We start from the raw sequence: 21,770 nt of genomic DNA, 5'->3' as shown, positions 1-21,770 counted from the left end.
GTTTTCACTGTATTCCATTGAACCCTTTCCTTTGCATAGCTATCCCATTTAATCTCATCTCACATCTTTTTTTAGGAGCTACCATAATAATCACCATGAAGAAACTGAGGTTCTCAAAGATCAAGACTTAGTGAGTGTTACACCTGGCAGTGACCAGGCAATAAGGTTTCAGAAATGCATCTTAACTACTGGCTCCCTTTAAGCACTCACTCACTGGTAGTTGGAAGCACCATACCCCAGGAAGCCTGCTCATTTTACAGGAAACTGCCTTAGTCCCAAACCCAAATGATGGAGCTTACCTACCAAGGCCTATAAACAAGATGTGCTCTTTATTCAGAATGCAGGGTTTTCTCGAAATAATTAAACCGATTCCTTTAAAAAAGATTTTTTTTTTGCTCATTAAGAATAAGGAACAAAAAGTAGGCTAATTTTAACTTTTTAATAAATTAAATGCTTGGGAAAAAGTAATATCCTATACATTATTCCTTTTTATCTTATCAACAGATCCTAATTTTACACATAAATGATGTTATTATTCTGTCTAAGGTCCTAACCAGTTCAACAGTGAAAAAGATATTGTAAATTTAGTTTTTAGTATTATTTTATTGGCTTTCAAAAGTGTCTTAAAACTATTTTATTAGTGAGATAAGAGGAAGTACTGGTTTTCATTATTTGCAAAAGTTGAAGACTGATTGTAATCACATAGGGCCTTTCCTGCTTTAGCCATTTACATACCTGCTCTTCTTTTCATCATACTTCCACAGTTTACAGATTGACACTGCTAGACAAGTGTAAAAACAGGTCTCAATTAAAGTACTTTGCATGGGGTGTACACTCTTAAATTAGCCACAGTCCCCCACATTCCACATGTACCTTCTTGTGATATGTACTACCTGCCTGGTAGCACCTCACTTTGCTCTGTTCTCCCTACCTGCCTGGCTCTCTTCCCTCTGACAAAGGATATTGAAATGGTATTATGTTCTGTGCTTGATTCCTCATAAGCCTCACTGGTCTTCATTACATGCACTGAATTACCGTATTCATGAAGTTTTGGTACCTATCCATGTAATCATTAAAATCCATTTTTCAGGTAGCAAAACAAAAGTTTTTAGTTCTAGGGCTTTATAAGAATACATAGAAAACAAATACTAGAAGTGAGAGAAATTTCCTGAGATGCCCTCCTGGCTCACCATGAGGAGCATCACGTGTGGTAAAAAGAAGGCACGATGAGAGGTTGGGACACTTGGTTCTGAGCCCTGCTCTGCGTGTGGACAGAGCTGATGAGCTTTGCCCTTCTTCTGCAGAGATGAAGTAATATCATGCACAGGGGTGGGGGGATCTGTACAGAGATCTAGTGTGCACCAGGATGTCTGTTATCCTTTATGTCTCAAGTTGAATGTGATATCCCTGACCCCAAAGACTAGCTACCAACCCCTGATGGGCACATTTATAACCCTTTGGACTTTTCCTTTGTATCACAGCCATGATAAAAGGGTTATTTATTCATTACTTGCTTTAATATCCATCTCTCCCATGAGACTCCTTCTCTTTGGAGGAGGTAGCAGTCATCTCACTCTCTGTTTTACTAGGTGCCCGCCAGGGTAAGTGCCCAGTTACTATCACTAGCATGGCTGAATAGAGGAAAAAATGATAAGTTGTTAAATACCATTCAAGATGGAAGATATTAACAACATATTCACTAAGCATTTACTCCCTACTAGGCACAGCATGACATATGTATTGTTTCATATAATCTAAAAATGTGCTATGACATAAATACCATTATTCTCCCAATCTTATGGAGAAAGAAGGTGAGACTTACAAATGTTAAGTACCTTGTCTAAAATGATATTGCCATACTAGATCAGCCTTTTTTTGTATTTTTTATATTTTTTATAACAACATAATATACACTAAAATAAAAATTAATCCAATTCAAAATCTGGACCTGAGTGCCAGCTTTAATTCTGATTTGACTCTTAGACAATAGATGCCTGACCCCTCAGTGATTAGAACTGAAAATTCAGCAGGTCTTTCTGATTAAGCTTTGAAAACCCTATAAACTTAAATGATGATAGCAACTAGAATATTGTATCTTGAGACAAAAATGAATGTTTGTTTTCCTAAAAGACAATTAGAGAGCAGACCCTCAGGTTTTACCATCTAACTGCAAAGGCATGTACCCCTCAGTAAAATAGCAAAATAATTAATAGCAACATCTCTGACCTACACCAAGTTCATTTTCCACAAACTCAAGAAAACAAAATGCCTACAGCATAACTTTAATCTAATCTTGATGTTTAACCTTTTTTATGCATATTGATATCTACTCTTAAAAGAGCTCCTTTTAGAATTAAAGAGGCATGCATTTCTGCTTGTAGTTTTCTTTTATTAAGATTTTTCTCATTATAGAGAAACTTTGTCCCTTCTACTTTTATTTTAGAAATCAAAGATCTAAATTACTTTTCCTTGTACATTTTAATTAGGACCCTATTTTAGTAAATATATAGCATGGTTCATGTTTATGGAGATAATTATGACAATTAATATGATTGTAAACAGAACTGTTCAGCAACACAGGCTTTAAGAATTGATGTGTTAATTGTAATAACAAGCTTGAAGAGGTCTGTTTATTAAAGAGATCCTAAATAGTAGTGTTTATATTCTTCCACTTTGTGGGGAAAAAAGAATACCCAAATGTGTAAAAATTTTTAACTTAAATTTAGATTTAAATACATTGAGGGGAATTACTTTTTAAAGAAACCCTATAGTAGATCTTCTTATAAAATACAGAGTAACATAGTTTTCTGTGATTTAGGGGATATAGCATATCAGGTTTAGAAATATCTTTAATGGTCTGCTGTTAAGTAAAAAGTTCCTCTAAGAAGTTCGAGATGTCTGGGAGTTGCTTTATTAATAACCATGAACAGTTAATGTGTTCATTTTGTTGGAAGTATAGCTAGAACTGTGACTATATGATTTCTTTTTTGTTGTTACTATTTTATTTTTTTAAATGTTTTCATTAGTATATGATAGTTATACATGGGGTTTCATTGTGATATTTCCATATACACATATATTGTACCCCAGTTTGGTTCATCCCCTTCATTAATCTCCCTCTTCTCCCACTCCCCTTCTTGAAATGACTTCAATAGATTTCAGTGTTCCATATTCATACATGTATAGAAAGTACCTCAACCATATTCACCCTCGTTTACTCTCTTCATTTACCCTTCCCCTCCTGCTACTACCCTCCACTTAAGATGACTTATTTTACATTCCTGTCTTTCCTTGTTTTAGTGTTCATTCATTGTTCAGGGGGTTTTGCCTTGATCTGTTACTTGTAAATATATTGTCAAACCCCTTCTATTATCCTTTCTTACCCATTTCCTCCCACTCTATTCTGTTTTTAGTGCATTTTATTGTGTATTGTTCCTACACAGAAGTGATATATTTCAATATTATTCACTCCCTGTCATTCTAAATATGATTCCTAAAATTCTCTCTCCCTCCAAATTCCTCTTTTTAATCTTGCGTAGTATCCATAATTTTGGTGAGATTTAACTATTGTCTACCATGTGCTAAGCTGGGCTCAGCAGACACATACATACAATGACCAAATAAATGGTCTTTCACGCAAAAGAACTTAAATTGATTGGGAGGAACTTGCATTTAGATAAAGAATATGAAAAAATATCAAGGAAACCATCCTTGTAAAATACTTAAACAGAAAGATAACTTGTAGCTGAATAGTACCCAGGGCTGGAGCAAGGGGGAGGCTCCTGTGCTGGGTCTTATGCAGTTCCTCTGCAGGCCCACATGGAAACTTGTACAGCATTTCAGTACCATCAGCAGCCATTTCTTTCTGGGAAAATGCACATTTGAGAATAAAATAAATAGTCTAGAATTTCTTCTACTTGATCATAAAAAAAAATGATGCCTTTAATTTTGCCAAATAACCTAGAATTCGAGTATCATTTCTTTCTATCATCAATGCTGGAAAACAATGTTTTGTTGATTCAAATGGGCATTTCTAAATGGCTGGGGAAGAATACAGAAGCACACATACAAAGACCATTTGACAAGAGTAGGAAGTTTCAGATGTCACCTGGACAGGCATCTACTTATGGCATGTAGCACTGCTGCCCTTGAGAGCCTCACCACTGGGGCAGACTGATCTTTGTCTCTCAACCCCCACACCCTACAGTCCTCCAGTCCTCTCTAGTCTTTCTCCTCAGTTCACACTTAAAAGCACCAGATGGGTTTTTCTTAAAATGAAATTCTAACCATAGCTAGAAATATTTGAGTCATTTAATTCAACTTCCCTTCTGACTCTTTTATTGGTTCACTCATTTTGCTCAGCAAGAACCTATTATGTGCCCACTTCTGTGTAAAGCATTTGGCTGGATATTGGTGGTTCAGGGTGACAAAGCCAGGCCACTGTGTTTGTGTCTGCTGGAGTATGCATGAAACAAGGGATGCCATAGAAACACAAAAGTGCAATTCCAACAAGTTCTGCGAGAGATAGTTTATGGAAGTGCCTATGTCAGGGGAACTTACCCTAATCAGGAAGGTCCAGAAAGATTTATTGAGGAGGTGATGATTGAGCTGAGATGAAAAGGCCTAAAGAGACAGGATGAGCCTCCAAACCTTGTGGAGCAGCATGTACAGACACTGTGGCAGGAGAAAGAACTGAGAAGGCCATTCTTTTGAGAGAGCAGAAAATGAGTGGTGTAAGAGATAAAGCTATGTCAGAACAGGTTTTTATAAGTGATAAGAAGGGCTTTCTTCTTAATCTTAAGAGCAGCGGGGAAGCCATTGAAGACCTGTAAGTGAAGGAAGGGAAATAATTCAAGCATACTCAGGTTTGTACAAGACCTCTCTGTCTGAATTTTGGAGAAAGAGATGGGACAAGACACCACAGCAGATATGGTAAATTACTTGAGAGGCTTTATGGTCATCAGAGAGAGGGAGGATGGTCTCTTAAATGTAAGTGCTGGTGGAGGAAACAAGGAGAAGTAGACATGGATCAGATATGGAGAGGGTCAAGCTTGATACCTAGGTTCTGACTGCTCGAAGTGGATACATTGGAATGCCATTCATTCAGCCATGTTTCTGATTTGGAGTATCTCTGAGACATCAGAGGAGAGCTGGCTCAGAAGTCTTTTGGAAAGGAGCAGTGGAGCTCAGAAAAGAGGAATGGGCTAAAATATACATTAGGGAGTCTGAATCTGCCTTACAGTATCCAGAATAGCTATCCACACTTCTGCCTGAACACCTTCAAAATGACAGAAAATTCACCACTTCACCAACCACACATGCTTCAGTTACAGAAAGATAATTTAACATATTCACCCTGATTCTGTTTTTTAGCGAATAGAATCTCTTGTACTTAATAGGGCTTCAGGAACATGAAGAAAACTGGCTGTGGTATGTACCTCCTTGCCACTTCAGTATCCACCTCAGGTTTTTCTGAGCAGCAAAAACTCTTTGAGGTCAATTCAGTGATCTAGCCTCTCCCCATGTCTTCAGGTCCATTATTTCCACAAAAACAGACCCAAGAAAACACACATGCATCCACACACATTACTTTCATTCAGACTTAATATTTGAAGCTTCCTGAGTATGTTTTGCAAAGTTGTGTGCCTTTTCTTATGCTATTGCATAGGAGTAGATTTTAAGTCCATCACATGTAGAATTATATATAGCTCTACAGCAGAACTAATTAGTCCAACTAGCTAACCAAAGGAGTTGTTTCAGAGTGGTAGATCAGATTGGAGATGCCCAGTATCTCATATAAGTCCAGGACCTGAAGGCAATGTGGACGTCTTCAGGCCATAATCATAATATTCAAGTTGGTCTTACCTTGCAGTTGGGGCACTACAGAAGGTTTCCAGGTAGAGGGCAGTGTTTTGAATTAAGGATCATCACCCTGACCTTCTCCATTAGAGGCTAATTGTAATCACAAAGACCCCTTCAGTCTAGTCCAGTCCAGAGTCCCTTCCATGCAATCATTCAGAAAAAGCCAGCTTCTTTCATGTAATGACTCCTCTGAAGGCCTGAAAGTCCTCCTTGGAATCTTCTGCATCTTGTCAACAAATGAAAGAAGAGCTCATAGAGGGTTATGCAGGAGGTCTCAGGGACTCCAAAGTGGCTTATACTTCTCACTTGCATTATCCTGAGCTCAGTCCCATAGGCTGGATACCTATGGGGAAGGCTGAGAGATGTAATTTAGCTATGTGCCCAGAAGGAAAGGCATCAGGGTATGGTATACATATCAGCACTATCCTGGATGTGACACCAGTTTGCCCTTTCATCCTAAAACTTTCAGGGACCCCTGTTGCCCACCAAATTTAGAAAATTCTAATCACATTTTAAGACTTTCAATATGACCCCAGCCTCTCCTTCTAGCTGAACTGACCTCTCATCACTCCCCAGGCATACTCCTCCTCCATCTTCTGCTCAGGCATCCTCTGTTCATCCCTTCTGCCAGGTGCACCTGCATCTCTTTTTCTTGAAATCAAGGTCCATTCACTTATTCTTTATTCCCACTGCTCTGTGAATAGTTTCCTTGTCTAATCACCTCCTCCAAACCCTGAGGGCAATCCATGTCTTACCCATTTTCTGTCACTGTCTTAAAGAGTACCCATTTAAATAAATATTTAGTTAAATTCCATAATTGTATTTAAATTATTTCCTTGAAGAGAAAATGTGCTGTGCTTTTAGTAGCTTTTCTTTAGTTTCTTTTTGGAAGAAAAATGTTTGTAGTAATGGTTCTCAATGACAAGTATACAAATTACTTGAAGGACCTTGTTGAAGCTCTGTTGCCCCTCCCTCACCTTGTCAAAAATATCTCACAGATCTGATGCAGTATCTGCATTTTAATAAGTGCTGAATGGGGCGGTGATTCAGCTCATATGGTAACTGGACTGTACTTTTAGAAATACTGTAACATGGTATTCATTGTTATGCTCATTAATGGACTATTACAACCTTCCTTTAACAAACAGACCAGTTCATCAGTAGAGGAGCAAGTAGTGTCCGGAACAGTAAAAATCAAGATGTCTGTCATATCGCCTTTGGATCCAAAGTTCTTGGACCCCCTCCACTTTCTGGCAGAAGGAATCACATGAGGTTATCCAGTGAGGTAAGGAAGGAGGTTTGAAGAGTTATCAGAGTGTGGTAGGTGTGGTCAGGGATGGAAGATGGGAGGAGGGGCAAGGCTGACTGCACACCAAAAGTAGAAGGTCTGAATAAATTTGGAGCAGAAAGGTTGGATTTAAAAAAAAATTCCAAACTCTTTCCTTTTTTCCATGTCAACTTAATTAATAATTTCAACTATTATTTTCATTCTGTGTGTTCATAAAACTTACAGGCAAATATATATAAGTGCTTTCTCATCTTCAAAAAATGAGTTGTATTAGGACCAGACACCATACACTGAGCAGATTCTCAAATACTTTGCTTTTTTATGTCCTTTGAATTTCTGACCTATACAATGATACCTTTTTTTTTTTTTTTTTTTTTTTTTGGTGGGACTGGGGTTTGAACTCAGGGCTTCACACTTGCAAAGCAGGCACTCTACTGCTCCAGTCCATTTTACTCTGGTTATTTTGGAGATGGGAGGTCTCATACACTATTTGTCTGGGAGGCCTCAAACTATAGTCTTCCCAATATCAGCCTCCCAAGAAGCTAGGATTATAAGAGTGAGATACTAGTACCTGGCGTGATTCAACTTTTGCCTACTGAAGATCAAGTTAAACAAATGAGCACATTTTAATTTGTAAGTCTAAGAGACTTGCTTGTCTTCTGTTTTGCCTCATGTTATTTTTCTCCTTTCATTTCTAATTTCCTGTACCCTCCCTTTCCATCTCTTTTTAACCTCATTTTCTCTAGCTTTATTCCTTCACTTTTATTTGTCACATTTTTCCCTATACAGATTCTATACAAAAATAATTGTAGTTCTTATAGTGTAATATACATATTAATTCATTTTCCTTATAGACAGTAAGATCCCTTGGGTCCAAAAATAGCCGATTGTGCCAGCAGCCCACAGTAGAGAAGTGTGTTAACAGTGCAGAAATGTCAACCTCACTCATACCTGAGCCTGAAGAACAAGGAGATAAAGAAAATATTCGCCAAATAAAGCCGATTGTACCTATTCATGGTAAGAAAGAATTATGCAGAAAGACTGATAGCTACTGAAATTAGAGAGAAATGTTCCTGTTAACATAAGTCAGAAGTTACATTCATGACTAGATCTTAAGTCTAGAGAATTATTATTTAATAATGAAAAGCATGGTGGATATTGAAATATATTTAAACTTTTTATACATGCATTATCTTCTGGAACCTGTCATTCTATTTAGTCCATTATTTCAAGTTGCTATAGCATCCCGTGTTTTTGCTTTATGATAATGATGTGGAAATAAGATAGCATCCCATTATCAGTGTATTTTGAAAACTCCCTGTGCATTTTTTTCCTAGCTTAATTTCATTTTCCATTTATAGTATTCTTCATTTTCTCTCATTGATGCAAAAAACAACCCTATGGGTGAAAAAGGACATTTAGCCCATTTTATGGATTGAGAGTAATGTGAAGTTTGCAATCATTGCACAGACTTAACACCACAGCCCAAGACTCAGCTCTCTCACAATTTTTCCACCATTCCTGATCTGACTTTAGTGAGAGCTGAAAATGGGGTGGGGGGGCATTTGAATTCACTTTGTTTAATTTAGAAATTAATGAACATTTTTACAGAGAATAGCCCCCATGGAGTATAAAACTGACATAAGAAAGTGATTGGCATAGATACCCAGTCCTGGCTCTACCACTGACTATGAGGCATAGATCAAATTTCTTACACCCTCAGAGCCCCAGCTCCCTCATCTTTAAAGTGGAGATTGCATTTCTCTTGGCACTGGTAGTAATAAGAAGTCATAGCTGCCTCAAAGGGTTGTTGTGAGGCTTCAATGAGAAAAACAGCTAATATATCATATTGCTCCAAGAAATGAAGGATTTAGCAAATACTAAATGCTGTTATGATTGTATCACTTAAGAATTGAATTATTCTTAAAAATTCTTCTCCAGACTTGACTTCTGTACTCCAGGGTTCTCTGGGAAACTACTATCTAAGTTTTTGTTGAAAGTATACTCAGCGATACTTCTTTTAAAAGGAGAAATAGTTTTTCTGTATTGGCTGTCAGCTTCATTTTCATTTTTATAGTTTTTATAAAATGTTGCATGATTGACATCAAATTACTTGTATAAATACATGAATAAAATGTATCAGTAATTTTGAAAGCCTGAAATGATCCTAATATTGGAATAGGAATAAACCCTATTTTCTATGAAGGAATAAATTGTGTTTTTGATACAGCTTCACATTATGCCAAAATGATACATGAATATTCTCATTATAGTGATAATTATATTTACTGAATTATTTCAAGTGACATAGTACTTTCTGTTCGGGCTTTTGTTCTTTGATACGAAAATGTACCAGCCAATCTACCTATTATGCATCCACATCCCCCTCAAGAACCATCAGCAGATAAGAATAATAACAGAAGAAGATTCCGGTTAAAAAGCACCAGCAGAGAAAGGACAGAGACACCCAGCGGTATGGTACTATTTCAATACTATCTTAGATCTGTATATTATTCAGGGCAATGGACTCTCTCTGCAGGTTGTATATTTCAAAGGATTATGAACCAATTCATTTAAAATATAAATGTCTGTTCTACAGGGATTATAAAAATCAAATTTTCTGCAAAAGAATTGCTCTAGAGCCCTAACAGAGATTTGTTGGATTAAATAGACAGTGTCACAGAAATAAAGGACTTCTTACTTTATTCTCAAAGGCTGAATAATGCTTGAATTATTGTTTTCTAAAAATGGCCCCAATGTGATAAAGTTCGTTCCCTGGCTGCAGACCACTAAAATTGAACTTTATTATAATTTTTCAGATTTCATTTATATCTTTTCTTTTTAAATGAGCTCTTTTCAGATTGGTAGTTATATTTACTATCTCTCCTTTTGGATTCTTTGCCATATGATATAATGCAGGTTAAAATTTAAGCTCTGCAACCAGGTAAGCATTAGATAGATATAGGTAGCTTTTATAGTCATTTCCTTAAATTCTGGATTTAAGGCATGTTTGTGTAGATTTGTATATACATATTTTAATCTACTCTGAAGCCAGCCAAAAATAGGTATCATGTATACATCTATTAGCACAATTTCTCAAAAATATAAGATTCCTGGGTTGACTGAAATTCAGACTGCTAGATTTTATGTTATCTTTATAAAACTGTAGATAGAAAAATTAATTTTGTAATAATGCCTACATCTACTTTATTAAGGAGCCGAAGGAAAGAGCTTGGTTATATTTTGTAAGAATTGTAATTTTTAAAAGATGCTCCATCTTATGTGGAGCCCAAGGGGAAAAAATGTAAGACTCTTTAAAAATTACATGGGTTTGGAATTCTTTTTATCACATATTGTAAAACTTAAATCTAAAATGTCCCTGTGCAGATATTAAAGAATTTTAAGATGAACCTCTAAGCTGAATTCATCTTAGAACATTTTATTGAAAAAATAAAACTACATATAAACTACATTATTAAATAACCAAATGAAAAATATTGTGAATCAATATCACTCTTCTAAAATTACTTTTTGTAATTATCAAAAGAAATAACAAATTAGGAATATTTATTCAATAAAGGCAGTTCTTCAGAAAATAACAGGAATGAAGATGAAGCAAGAACAACCCTCACCACTGTGACCCAACAAAAAGCCGAGACACTGAAGTCCAGGACTCTAGGAACCCAGTCTCCTGACCAAGCAGGTTGGCCATCTTAACTATTAGTAAAATATAATTATGACAAATATTTCAAACCCAGTCATTTTGAAAAGCTGTGATATAACCATTTGATGAAATTTGATCTTTTGTAAACTTTACTTTATAAACCTTTTTTTACCTGTTTTACGCCAAACTTTAATGGATAAAAGAGTATTTTTATTTTTGAGCTTTAATGCCCTAGTTGTCCCAGTCAGAATGAAAGTTTAAAACTCTGAAGTCTTCCCATGGTACTGTCACCCTCCCCAAAGACCATCTCTTGTTGCAATTCTCCATCCTTTTTATAAAGATGGTTACAACCAAGAGCACTGAGCCCATCAACCTATCTTGCCTAGCGGGTGTGTGCTACTTTTACAAAGGCAAATTGTTTTCAAGCAAGGGAAAAAGGAAAATAAATGAAAATGGTTTGTAGTTTGTCAGTCTTATTTATGTAATGTTGAAACCTTCATTAAAATGTTAGGTGCAATTAGTGTCTCTAGCATAAATCTGACTGTGTAGAAAACTAATTAGATGTTTAGGTGATCATTCTTGCATTTATCTTGTTTGCTGCAATATTGTGATTACACAGTAATTTACATATTTTCCTAAGAAAACACACCAAATTATTCATTACAATTGATATGGAAATACTTGAGGTAAAAGTACAAATTTTTTTTAAAAGCTTGTGGTAGTAAGATAATTAGAGTTACTTTGGTGTAAAACACTCATTTTACTTTGACTTTTTGACAGTTAATAATATATTTGGCAAATAGGTCATAAAAATTATTTCATTGCGGTCTTTTTTTAACCATTTGCAGCATTTCTAGAGCACCTACTGTGTTTACAAAGCACCTACAGGATTTGGTGTCCAAACTAGGAGTGCCCAGTAAACTTGTTCATTTCACCTGGCCATGCTATACTGATTCAGAACCCTCTGAGAAGGTGGTCAGATGTGGACTCAACCTGCCACTGGCCATATACTAACAGACCTTGTCCCTGAAAATATGGATGTCCTGTCCCTTGTACATTTTCTCTTAAGAAGTATAAATTTATCACCCTTTTTACAGGCAAGTCATGTTTTATAATGGTAGCCTTCAGTTAAGAAACAGTTTATGGCCAGACATGGTAGTACATGCCTGTAATCCTAGCTCTCAGGAGGCTCTCAAGTTAGAACAAAGCAAAAACAAAAAGGATAAACACAGTTGTGAAATATTTTATATTTGTGTCATCAATTTTCCTTTTATTAAAGTTTTCTGCTGTTTTTTGTTTGCTTTTGGGATTTTGCCATGTAGGCCTTTAAAGTTGGGAAAACTTCAGAACTCTCTTGGTTACTTTATTGTGATAATAGCTATAATAGGATTCAAGAGACAAGTGTAAACTACTATGTCCTTGTTGAGGTTCTGCAGAGCAGGTGCTTGCATTATTTTTACCATTGAACCACAACATCAAAAAAGTATATTTCAAGAAAAATAAACTAAAGTGAGAAAATGCTCAACTTTTTCCTGCTATCATTCTAAAAATGAAAGCAAGTATGCTTTTAATGATACTTATTATAATGATCTGTTCTTCCAAGTTGCATGGATCAAAGTTATAAATGTTTGGTTAAAATATTTCTCAGTAGTAGTATACAATATTTTTTAAAGAAAAAATAAGGGCTAGTAGAGTAGCTCAAGTAGTAGAGTGCCTCTGAGCAAGAGTGAGGCCCTGAGTTCAAACCCCAGTACCACCAAAAAAAAAAGAAAGAAAAAGGAATCTGAAAAAAATATTTTTTTAATGTCAAAACATTCTCTCCTAAAATTAAACATTAAGTTTAATTTCATCAAGCCCAACCTACCACTCAGATTAATAATATTTCTGTGGATTTAGTATTATTTGCAATGTCTACTCAGTTTAGTCTGTGAATTGCTTTTTCTCAATGGAGAAAAACAGACTGCCACCTTTCCATGGTTTCCCCTGTTCCATGGTTCGCATTCCAAACAATGGTCAGGTATTTTGTTTAAAGAAGTTTGTTAAGTACTCTATCCTGAAGTAGAAGGAGATATTAGCAACTCAAATTCTTTTAAATTTGGAATATTTGCTCCCTCTGCAGTGTCTAATTAATACGAGTATACAATAAAAAACTTTCTGCGGGACAGGTGAATCTAGGCTGACAAATTTTCTGGCTAATGTTTTAGCTCAGATGGAGAGTATGTGAAAATGAGTTTCCTGTAGCTTTAGGCACTGAACTATGGGTTAAGTGTTTAGCAATATAAGATGGTAGATGAATTGCCCTCCTTGGCTTCTGCCTTATTTCATAAATCTGTTTCAGCAACAAGAAATTTTAACCTAATTACCTGCCTAAAATAACACTTTTTTTGGAATACTACTCTAATTTTCATCATTTTTCCCAAATGTTAGATGAGTGGATATTTCCTGAAAGTGAAGATCACACTGCCCATTCAGCATCTGGCATGCAGTCTCTGCCTCTAGATGATGGCTCCTCTTTTTCATCAGACCTGTGGCAGGAAGCCAGCAAGGACAGTGAACCTGACCAACAGGCAGAGGAAACCCAGATGATTCCAAAGGACATTTTCACTTTTTCATCTAGACCACGATCAGCACCTCATGGGAAGACTCAGAAGATGTCCCCAGAGGAGTGTTCATTGATTTTGGATCTAGGAAAGGATACCAGCGTGACAAGGACAGACACCCAATTGGAGGATGATTTTTATGGCGGTGACAGCAGTGAAGAGGTACACTATTTGATAAGTAAAGTAATCTTAAAAGCACAGTTGTTCCATTAGCTCCAATAAGCACTAAAACTAGCTGAAATGAAAGAGGGGAAATCAACTGCTATTTATAAAAATGAAGCAGATTTATTTGTCAGTCAACAGTTGCAGCAGGTTGCTGTGATAACTCTAAATTGCTGCCTTTTTATTATCAACAGCTGATTTCGTTTTTAATTATGAGAACCAGGTTTTGGTTTGTTTGGTTTTCTTTCGTTCTAATCTTTGTCTCATGAATAAGAAATCATATACAATCTAGTTATGTGATAGCAGGACCAGTAAAACATTGAGAGCACGTTGTTCTAGGTCTCTGGGGAAATTGTGCTGTAGTTGGTAAGCATTCTGAATTGACAGTTTTCTGGCTTCTTTACTCCGCTGCCATCTTTTCACCTTAGACATATTAGGAGTCATTATTTTCCATATGTTCCCAGAATTTCAAGAGTTGTGCCAATTAAAGTTTAGATAATGAATCATGAATTAGTACTGGGACTTGCCTTACAAAAAGTGTTCTATTTGGTATTATTTAGAATATAAATATGTTATAATTTAGTAAATTCATAAGTTTTTAAAAACTTACTGAAAATAAAACTGAATATAGTTTAGAAATATTTGTTTCGAGTATAATATATTATGATAACTTTATCATAAGGAATTTATATGTAAAAAATGAATTTATATGTGAAATTTCTCTAGCTTTTTTTTATTAATAATGACCATTCATATTTGCTGGAAATATTATTTTACAATCAGAATATAGTCAAGTTAAGGTTTAGTAAAAATAAATCATTTTATAGAAATAATTGTGGAACTTTTATGTATGCTTACATTTTTTTAAATAACTCTGAGTAAGAATCCCCTTTGGAATATGGGGTGAACATTAAGTTCCTAGCTCCTACTCTCAAAGGCAGTTGAGAGCACAGTGGGATTGTTAAGACAGTAAGTAGGGAGTTTTACAAGTTTTATTGAGTTTCTTAGGCAAAATACCCAGGGGGTCCTTTTTTCCCAGTGTCCTTGCTTCAGAGATACTGAAAGAATTAGTAATAGCAAATATAACCTACTGCAGACCCCATTATACAAAATCAGCACATTGGATGTCAGCATTTTAAAAGTTAGTGTCGGACACATTTGTCCCTTTCACCCTTAAAAACAAGCTGTAAAGACTATAAAATGTGCATTTGTTTCAGCATCTGGCATTATCATCACCCTAACCATCAATTCTTCTATGGTATAAATTGGTTAATCTGACCAGTTAGTTTCATACCATTTTATTAGTGGGACAAGTTCATTCCCTTCTTATGTGCACACTGCACCATCTTTCTTACCTAACCTGAAAGATTTACTCTAATAGTGGAAATTTCATAGTAAGTGAAAAATGGTATTTCTCTGGGAAATTACTCTTCAAATAACACCACATGAGGAACTTACTGTTCTTACAAAGGATAAGCCTTGAGGAAGAGCAACAGTGTTTCATGAAAAAATGAACAATGCCAGCTCTGAATATTTTAGTTTGTTATCACTTCATGTGCTTTCTTTTGCTACTAGCGACTCTACTTCTAATATCCTTCACTGTTTATTATATATTTATTACACTGTTTTTATTTATACTTTATTACACTGTTTATTATTGTGTATTTATCACCACCTACATGAAAATTGAGAACAAATTTTTCAAGCTCTCACTCACATAACGGTCTGCTCTGTACTTTGCCCGTCAGCGAGACCAGCATATGGCTGGAGTCTATGGTAGTACCCTCGCATTGCTAAGCCCTACCTGATCCACCTTTAGTCAGAGACTGCTAAAAGTGGCTACCAGGGAAGGGTGGGGCAGAAGACTTATCCTGTTATCAACCTTTGGGGTTTGCTGTTAGAGAGACTAAAAAAGTACAAACCAAGATATAAAAATATTACAAACAAAAATGCTAGGCTATATTTAATTAAGTTCTAGAATTTGTTCTTTGGATGATTTTAGTTTGGGTCATTTCTTTTCCTCATTCATTGATTGTTTAAATCATGGGATATTGGATTACATATTTACAGTGTTTATTTTCATACAATCTTTGAATAAAAAATCAGCTTAGTTAGTTGAAGCATCCTTACCATCAGTTTTGTTATGTTATAATGTTATATCCTTAGAGTAACATAATTGTAGTTAAGGAAAATAATGTTACATTTATAAATAATAGTGGCCAAATGAGTAATATTACTTAGTGTGCTTGAAGCTTCTAACTTAAAAGACTTTATTTGATGTTAGACCACTGAGTGTTTTTAAAGGGAATTAGATAAATTTAGTAGCATATAAACTAAACAAAATCAAATCATGTTGTTATGATAGAAGAAAAGCACACATTTAGTAGTAAAGGCTAATTAAAATAAGCTTTCAGGATATATTGTCTTTGTAATTTAAGTTAATAATAATTAGTTTACCTCCAAGATAACAGTGTGAGAGGCTCAAAAGAATAAATTTTTTTGAATATTCTCTTTTGTCTTATTTTTTGCTTTGTGTATATTTTATTCCCTAGCCTACAATATATACTAATATGCCTGGTACTCAATTAATTTTGAAGTTGTACTTCTTATTTGAAAAGAACATGACAGAAACATTTTTCATGGTGAAATATAAAATCAAAACTACCATGTAAAGTGAATTATCTTAACAAAGCTATTAAAACAGAGGGCCTTTCACGCTGTTGCAGCATTTGAAAGAAACAGGAGTATGCTACTGTTTTTTTTTTTTTTTTTTTTGTTCTACACTGCCAGCTCCAGGGTGCTTCAGTGTCCAGTGTCAGTTTCTCTGAACACTGCACTACTTAGTGTCACTTCCTTACACACTAGTGGATTGCCCCTTTTGAGTGCACCATCTAGGTCCTGCTGGACCACTGACCTCATAGGGAGGCAAACTAGAAAAGCTCATGGACTCCACCCATCATGACTTAGGAACAGTTATGAGGGTCCCTGAAGAAGAAAGAGTCTAAAAGCTGGCAGATGATTTTCTGGGACTCTCAAGGCTAGGCCGTGTCTCCTACATCTAGAGTCCACAAGTCCCCCTACCACAGACTTCTGTGCAAGCTGGCTGGAGCAGGCTCCTGATGCTCACTTGCTCTCTCTCTCTCTCTCTCTCTCTCTCTCTCATACTGGGTGTTGAACTCAGGGTCTCCCAGCCACTTGAACCATACCCCAGTCCTTGCTACTGTTATTGCCTGTGTTTTGGCATATTATCAGTTTGTTCAACATGAATTCTAGTATATACACCTGGTTTGCAACTTGAAATAGTTTATATTAATATTTTATTATTCCCCTAATTAAATAATTTTTATCTAGAAATATAGTTCTGTCACTTTCCTGCCAAAACTATCATATGTCAAAGAAGATACCTGAAAAGATGTGCAAACTGTGTTGGGTAACAGTCCAGACTAGAACAATTGGGCACTCTCCCCCAAATTATCTATATTTGGACATGAGTTATGTGTGCTAACTACCTATCACATTCCAATTAGCTGGCAAGCTTCCATATCTTCTCTCTGTCTAACTGTGTAGAAGTCTACCAAGGACAAATGCATACACAACAGATGATTGTCCTTTCCTGGGCTGTTGTTTTTCAAGGTATTTTTGGCACTCAGTAGTTCAGCTTTTTTATTTTATATTTTGTCCCAACAAAATATATTCTTGGATTATACTATAAGCCACTCACCTCTGCATGCTTAACTATTTTGAATTACTCTTTCTCATACCTATATACTGACAATGGAAAGAATATTTAGCTCACATGTGACTGCTTATATTTCTGTGTAGCCTTCAAATGCTTTTAAATCTCAGTTTATGTGTGGGGAAAAAAAGGAAGGACTCTTTTTAGAATATATTGCCTTGCATTTTCATTCCTGTATTTTATGAATTGCAACATAACTAAACTTACCAGGCAAATTTAATATTTATTCTGTGTGAGTAATCCTTTTAGGCTGTTCACATCTACATGTCTTTATTATTACCTACTAAACCTCTTCTCTGAAAAACTCACAAATATCTTCGTCCCTGAAACTTGGCTGTGCATTGTTATAGGCAGGTAAGGAAGATTATGAAACACTTGTCTGTTTAGAATCTAACATTCTCCCATTTTTCACTAAAAGACAGACATCTTACAGGGAAACATTTGGTTGTGGAGAGGAATTTTTGCAAGGAATCTTTAAATATTACCAATTAAGAGAGTATAAAATCTAAGTTGTTGAGAAATATAATTTGTCTTAAACAATTAAAGGAGTCTCATCATTTTCCCCAAATAGTCATATGCTGATTTTGTCCATACTATCTAGTCCCTATAATTTCCATTGTGATTTGTCTATAGTGTATCATTGATTACAGGTAAAGATGTTTACAAAAATAGTTTGCCCAACCCTTTTTTATATCAGGCATGATGCAGGTTAATTACTTGTCAAGGACTGCCATGCCTTCCTTTCATTTTATTTGTTTACAAATAAGTAAAATGCATTATAAGACACTAATATCATTTATCTTTGTCACCCAGAGAAAACTGTATTACTTTCATAGTTTCCTATAACATCTCTAAAGTAGAAATACTTCTTGGGAATGGTTGTTATAAAGACATTTAAGATATATTTGAATGGTTTGTCTTGTTATCATCAAAGAAGAAATTTTTTCATTCTCTTATTCTTTAGCAAAATAACTGTGCTTTTTAATCAACATCATAAGTATATCTGTACTATCTCTACTGTTTTCTATGCTATTGTCCAACTAAAAGGTGCTGCCAATTCACACATTTAAAATGTTGGACAAGAGCAAAAACATCTGCGGATTTGATCTCAGTTACAAATTCAAAACTACCATCAGAAGTAAGTTTGGAATATTGCAGATATGTTTTGTTACAGAACTTTTAAGAATGTTATAGAAGAACCTTTTTCATGGTGTACTGAATTAAAATGCAACTGAAATATAAGTAAATATGATCATCCACTTTTACAAAGTCTAAAGTACAGTTCTATCCTGACTCATTCAACATTAAAGTTATGATACAAAGAGCCTGGGTCCTATCTGTTCCAAGTAGGTGGCCCTCAAGAGTCATTAAAATTATCTTTTCAAAATTACAACTCAGCAAGAGCAATCCATTTTGTTCATCCAGAATCACTGTCCAAATGCCCATCTGCATGTCTTTCTAAGAAACAGAGTTCAACAAAGGAAGTGCATGCTTCTTGGGGAAATCATTCCCATCTTCAGTGTGTATATGCTGTGCTACAGTTAATCAGGCAAACCCTATTGATGTTCCTGGCACTGGGGCGTGATTGGATATTTAACAAACAAATATTTCTGTGCCCAGAAGACAAACGGTTCAAGAGATTTGGGATTTTTAAGTTAAATCAAAAGCACTTTGAATTTGTTCCTCTGAGAAACAGATAAGCAAATGATTGGAATGTGAAAGTGGCATGAGAACTTCTTTGCTACTCTGACAAGTGATACTCAATTGCTGTATAGGTTTTCAGTATAGCTAAATGATAAGCCAAAGGAAAAAAAGTTGTTATTTTTCAACCAGATCATAGTAGGCTAACTTCTCAAGCAGCAATAAATGTATATAATTTGTATGGAAATAAATTAATCCAAAAACATGTTGAGCCCAAATGAATTACATATGTGAAATCAGTAAATAGTACAGATACCTTATAAAAGAGGCAAAAGCATTGCTGCAGAAGGGTTTTGTCTATACCCATTCTTAGTATATACCATGCAATTTTTTATTCTCCATTTATTTCCTCTATAAATGAGAAGTTGATCCAAATCAAAATTGATTTATTAATAAATAATAATTATTAAATTTAGTTTTATATATCACCTTGCCTTTTTCAATCATCCCAATTCCTCTTTCTGAATCTGGGATAAACTATAATTAGTGTTTCTGGAGCAGCCAAGGTAAGCAAATCTTTGGTATCAGTCCAGATTCCCCAGGTATTTGTCCTTTCCATATATTTAAAATAGCATAGAAACATTTTACCATGGAAATATACTCACCAAGGAATACAGCTAAATTCATCCTCCCCTTGGCTGATCTCCAAGCCAAGGTAGAAAAATAGATTTCTAACAAATAAATTGATTTTACCAGGTTTTCTAAATGATGTAACAAACATCTAGTTTTCCACTTTCTCCTCTAAATCTCCACAATAGTATATCTAAGACTTTTTAAGTTGCCCTTTACTACCTTTTACATTATTTTGTCTGTATCTTCTCTCTGCCATTAGACTTTTTTAAATTAATTCTGATACATAAAAATCTAAAAATTATACACATTAATGGGATGGCATATGATGTGTCAATACATGTATACATTGCTTAGTGTTTATCAGGTTAAACATATCTCCTCAAACTTTTATCCTTTCTTTTTATGAAAGCTTTTTAAAACTACTTTTTAATTATCTTACATTAATAGTACAAGGGGGTTCATTGTGATAATTCCATAGATGTATACTTTGAATAAATTCACCCTTCTGTCACCTATATCCTATTCCCTTAACTTCCCTCCCACCTCCCCACCAATTTGGTGGGCTTCATGATGCTATCTTTATCTTTATATTTATATTTATATATATATAGAGAGAGAGAGAGAGAGAGAGAACACAGAGGAAGTTCCATATGTCCTACTTTGATCTTCTTTGCCTCCAGTACCCTCTCACCCTCTCCTTTCCCCCTCTTCCTGCTGATTCCCCCCTTTTACACTCAAGTCCCATTATTACCATCATCATTTTAAGTCTGAGCCTAGATTCTACATGAGCAAAAACATGTGATATTTGACTTTTTGAGCTTAACTTATCTCACTCTTCATGATGATCTCCTGTTCCATCCATTTTCTTGCAAATGACATAATTTCATTCTTTATGGCTAAATAATACTCCATGGTGTATACATATCACATTTTCTTTAACCATTCATCAGTTGTTAGGCACTTAGGCTAATTTCAGAGCTTGGCTATTGTGAGCAGTGCTGAAATAAACATGGGTGTGCACTCATATGTGGACATTAGATCAAGGGTAAACACAACAAGGGGATTGGACTATGAGCACATGATAAAAGCGAGAGCACACAAGGGAGGGGTGAGGATAGGTAAGACACCTAAAAAATTAGCTAGCATTTGTTACCCTCAACGCAGAGAAACTAAAGCAGATACCTTAAAAGCAACTGAGGCCAATAGGAAAAGGGGACCAGGTACTAGAGAAAAGATTAGTTCAAGAAGAATTAACCTAGAAGGTAACACCCACGCACAGGAAATCAATGTGAGTCAATGCCCTGTATAGCTATCCTTATCTCAACCAGCAAAAACCCTTGTTCCTTCCTATTATTGCTTATACTCTCTCTACAACAAAATTAGAAATAAGGGCAAAATAGTTTCTGCTGGGTATTGGGAGGGGAGAGGTAGGGGGCGGACTGGGTGGTAAGGGAGGGGGTGGGAGCAGGGGGGAGAAATGAACCAAGCCTTGTATGCACATATGAATAATAAAAGAAAAAGGAAAAAAAATCTTATGGAAGTTGTGAAGTGATAGAGAAAAAAAAATAATAAATGAAGAAACAGCAAAAAAAAAAAATGAGTGTGCAGATATCCCTCTTATAAGTTGGTTTTTACTCCTTTATATATATATGCCCAAGAGTGGTATGCCTAAGTCATAAGGAAGGTCTATTTTTAGTTTTTTTTATGAGCTTCAATTTCATTAGTAGTTGTACTAGCTTATATTCCCAATAATAGTGTATGAGGTTCCTTTTTCCCTTGCAGTAAAAACTTTTAAAATCTTTTCTTCTGGCTTTTTGAAATGTACAGTACATTATTATCTGTAGTTACCCTACAGTGCAATAGCACACCAGGACTTCTCGCTGCTGTCTAACTAGAACTTAGTACCTCTGCATTACCTGTGTGTCTTCTGTTGTGCCTACAAAATGCCATACATGTAGCAGGAAGCTAATAAATATTTATTGAGTTAATGTTTATTGCAAAAGCTCCTAAGTCCTGCCTATGTCATCTACAAAATACATTTTTGTGGTGCTAGGGATGGAACTTAGGGCTTTGTGCATGCTAAGCAAGTGCTCCACCTGTGAGCTAAATCCCCAGCATAGTTTTTATTATGAAAATGAGTAAGTACAGGGTCTTTTGACCACAGAAATACCACTGCCAGTTGTA

General features: G+C 35.4%; 1 protein-coding gene across 10 annotated transcripts in view; it reads left to right on the top strand.

Annotated features, from left to right (window-relative positions):
* The window catches only part of Cfap20dc (CFAP20 domain containing), a 205,875-nt gene that overhangs the window by 99,199 nt on the left and 84,906 nt on the right, over nt 1-21,770 (top strand). For 9 of the 10 annotated variants that reach the window (XM_074044082.1, XM_074044079.1, XM_074044081.1 and 6 more), the window contains 5 exons: nt 7,011-7,147; nt 8,005-8,167; nt 9,507-9,623; nt 10,731-10,853; nt 13,242-13,576. In XM_074044082.1, the coding sequence (XP_073900183.1) occupies nt 7,011-7,147; nt 8,005-8,167; nt 9,507-9,623; nt 10,731-10,853; nt 13,242-13,576 (875 nt within the window). The remainder of the gene's footprint in view (nt 1-7,010; nt 7,148-8,004; nt 8,168-9,506; nt 9,624-10,730; nt 10,854-13,241; nt 13,577-21,770) is intronic. The other variant, XM_074044080.1, reaches the window with a different exon arrangement.

This window comes from Castor canadensis, chromosome 10, assembly GCF_047511655.1.
Source record: "Castor canadensis chromosome 10, mCasCan1.hap1v2, whole genome shotgun sequence".
NCBI lineage: Eukaryota > Metazoa > Chordata > Mammalia > Rodentia > Castoridae > Castor > Castor canadensis.
The sequence above is the reverse complement of the archived record's forward strand: the minus strand, read 5'-3'. Positions and strand labels throughout refer to the sequence as shown.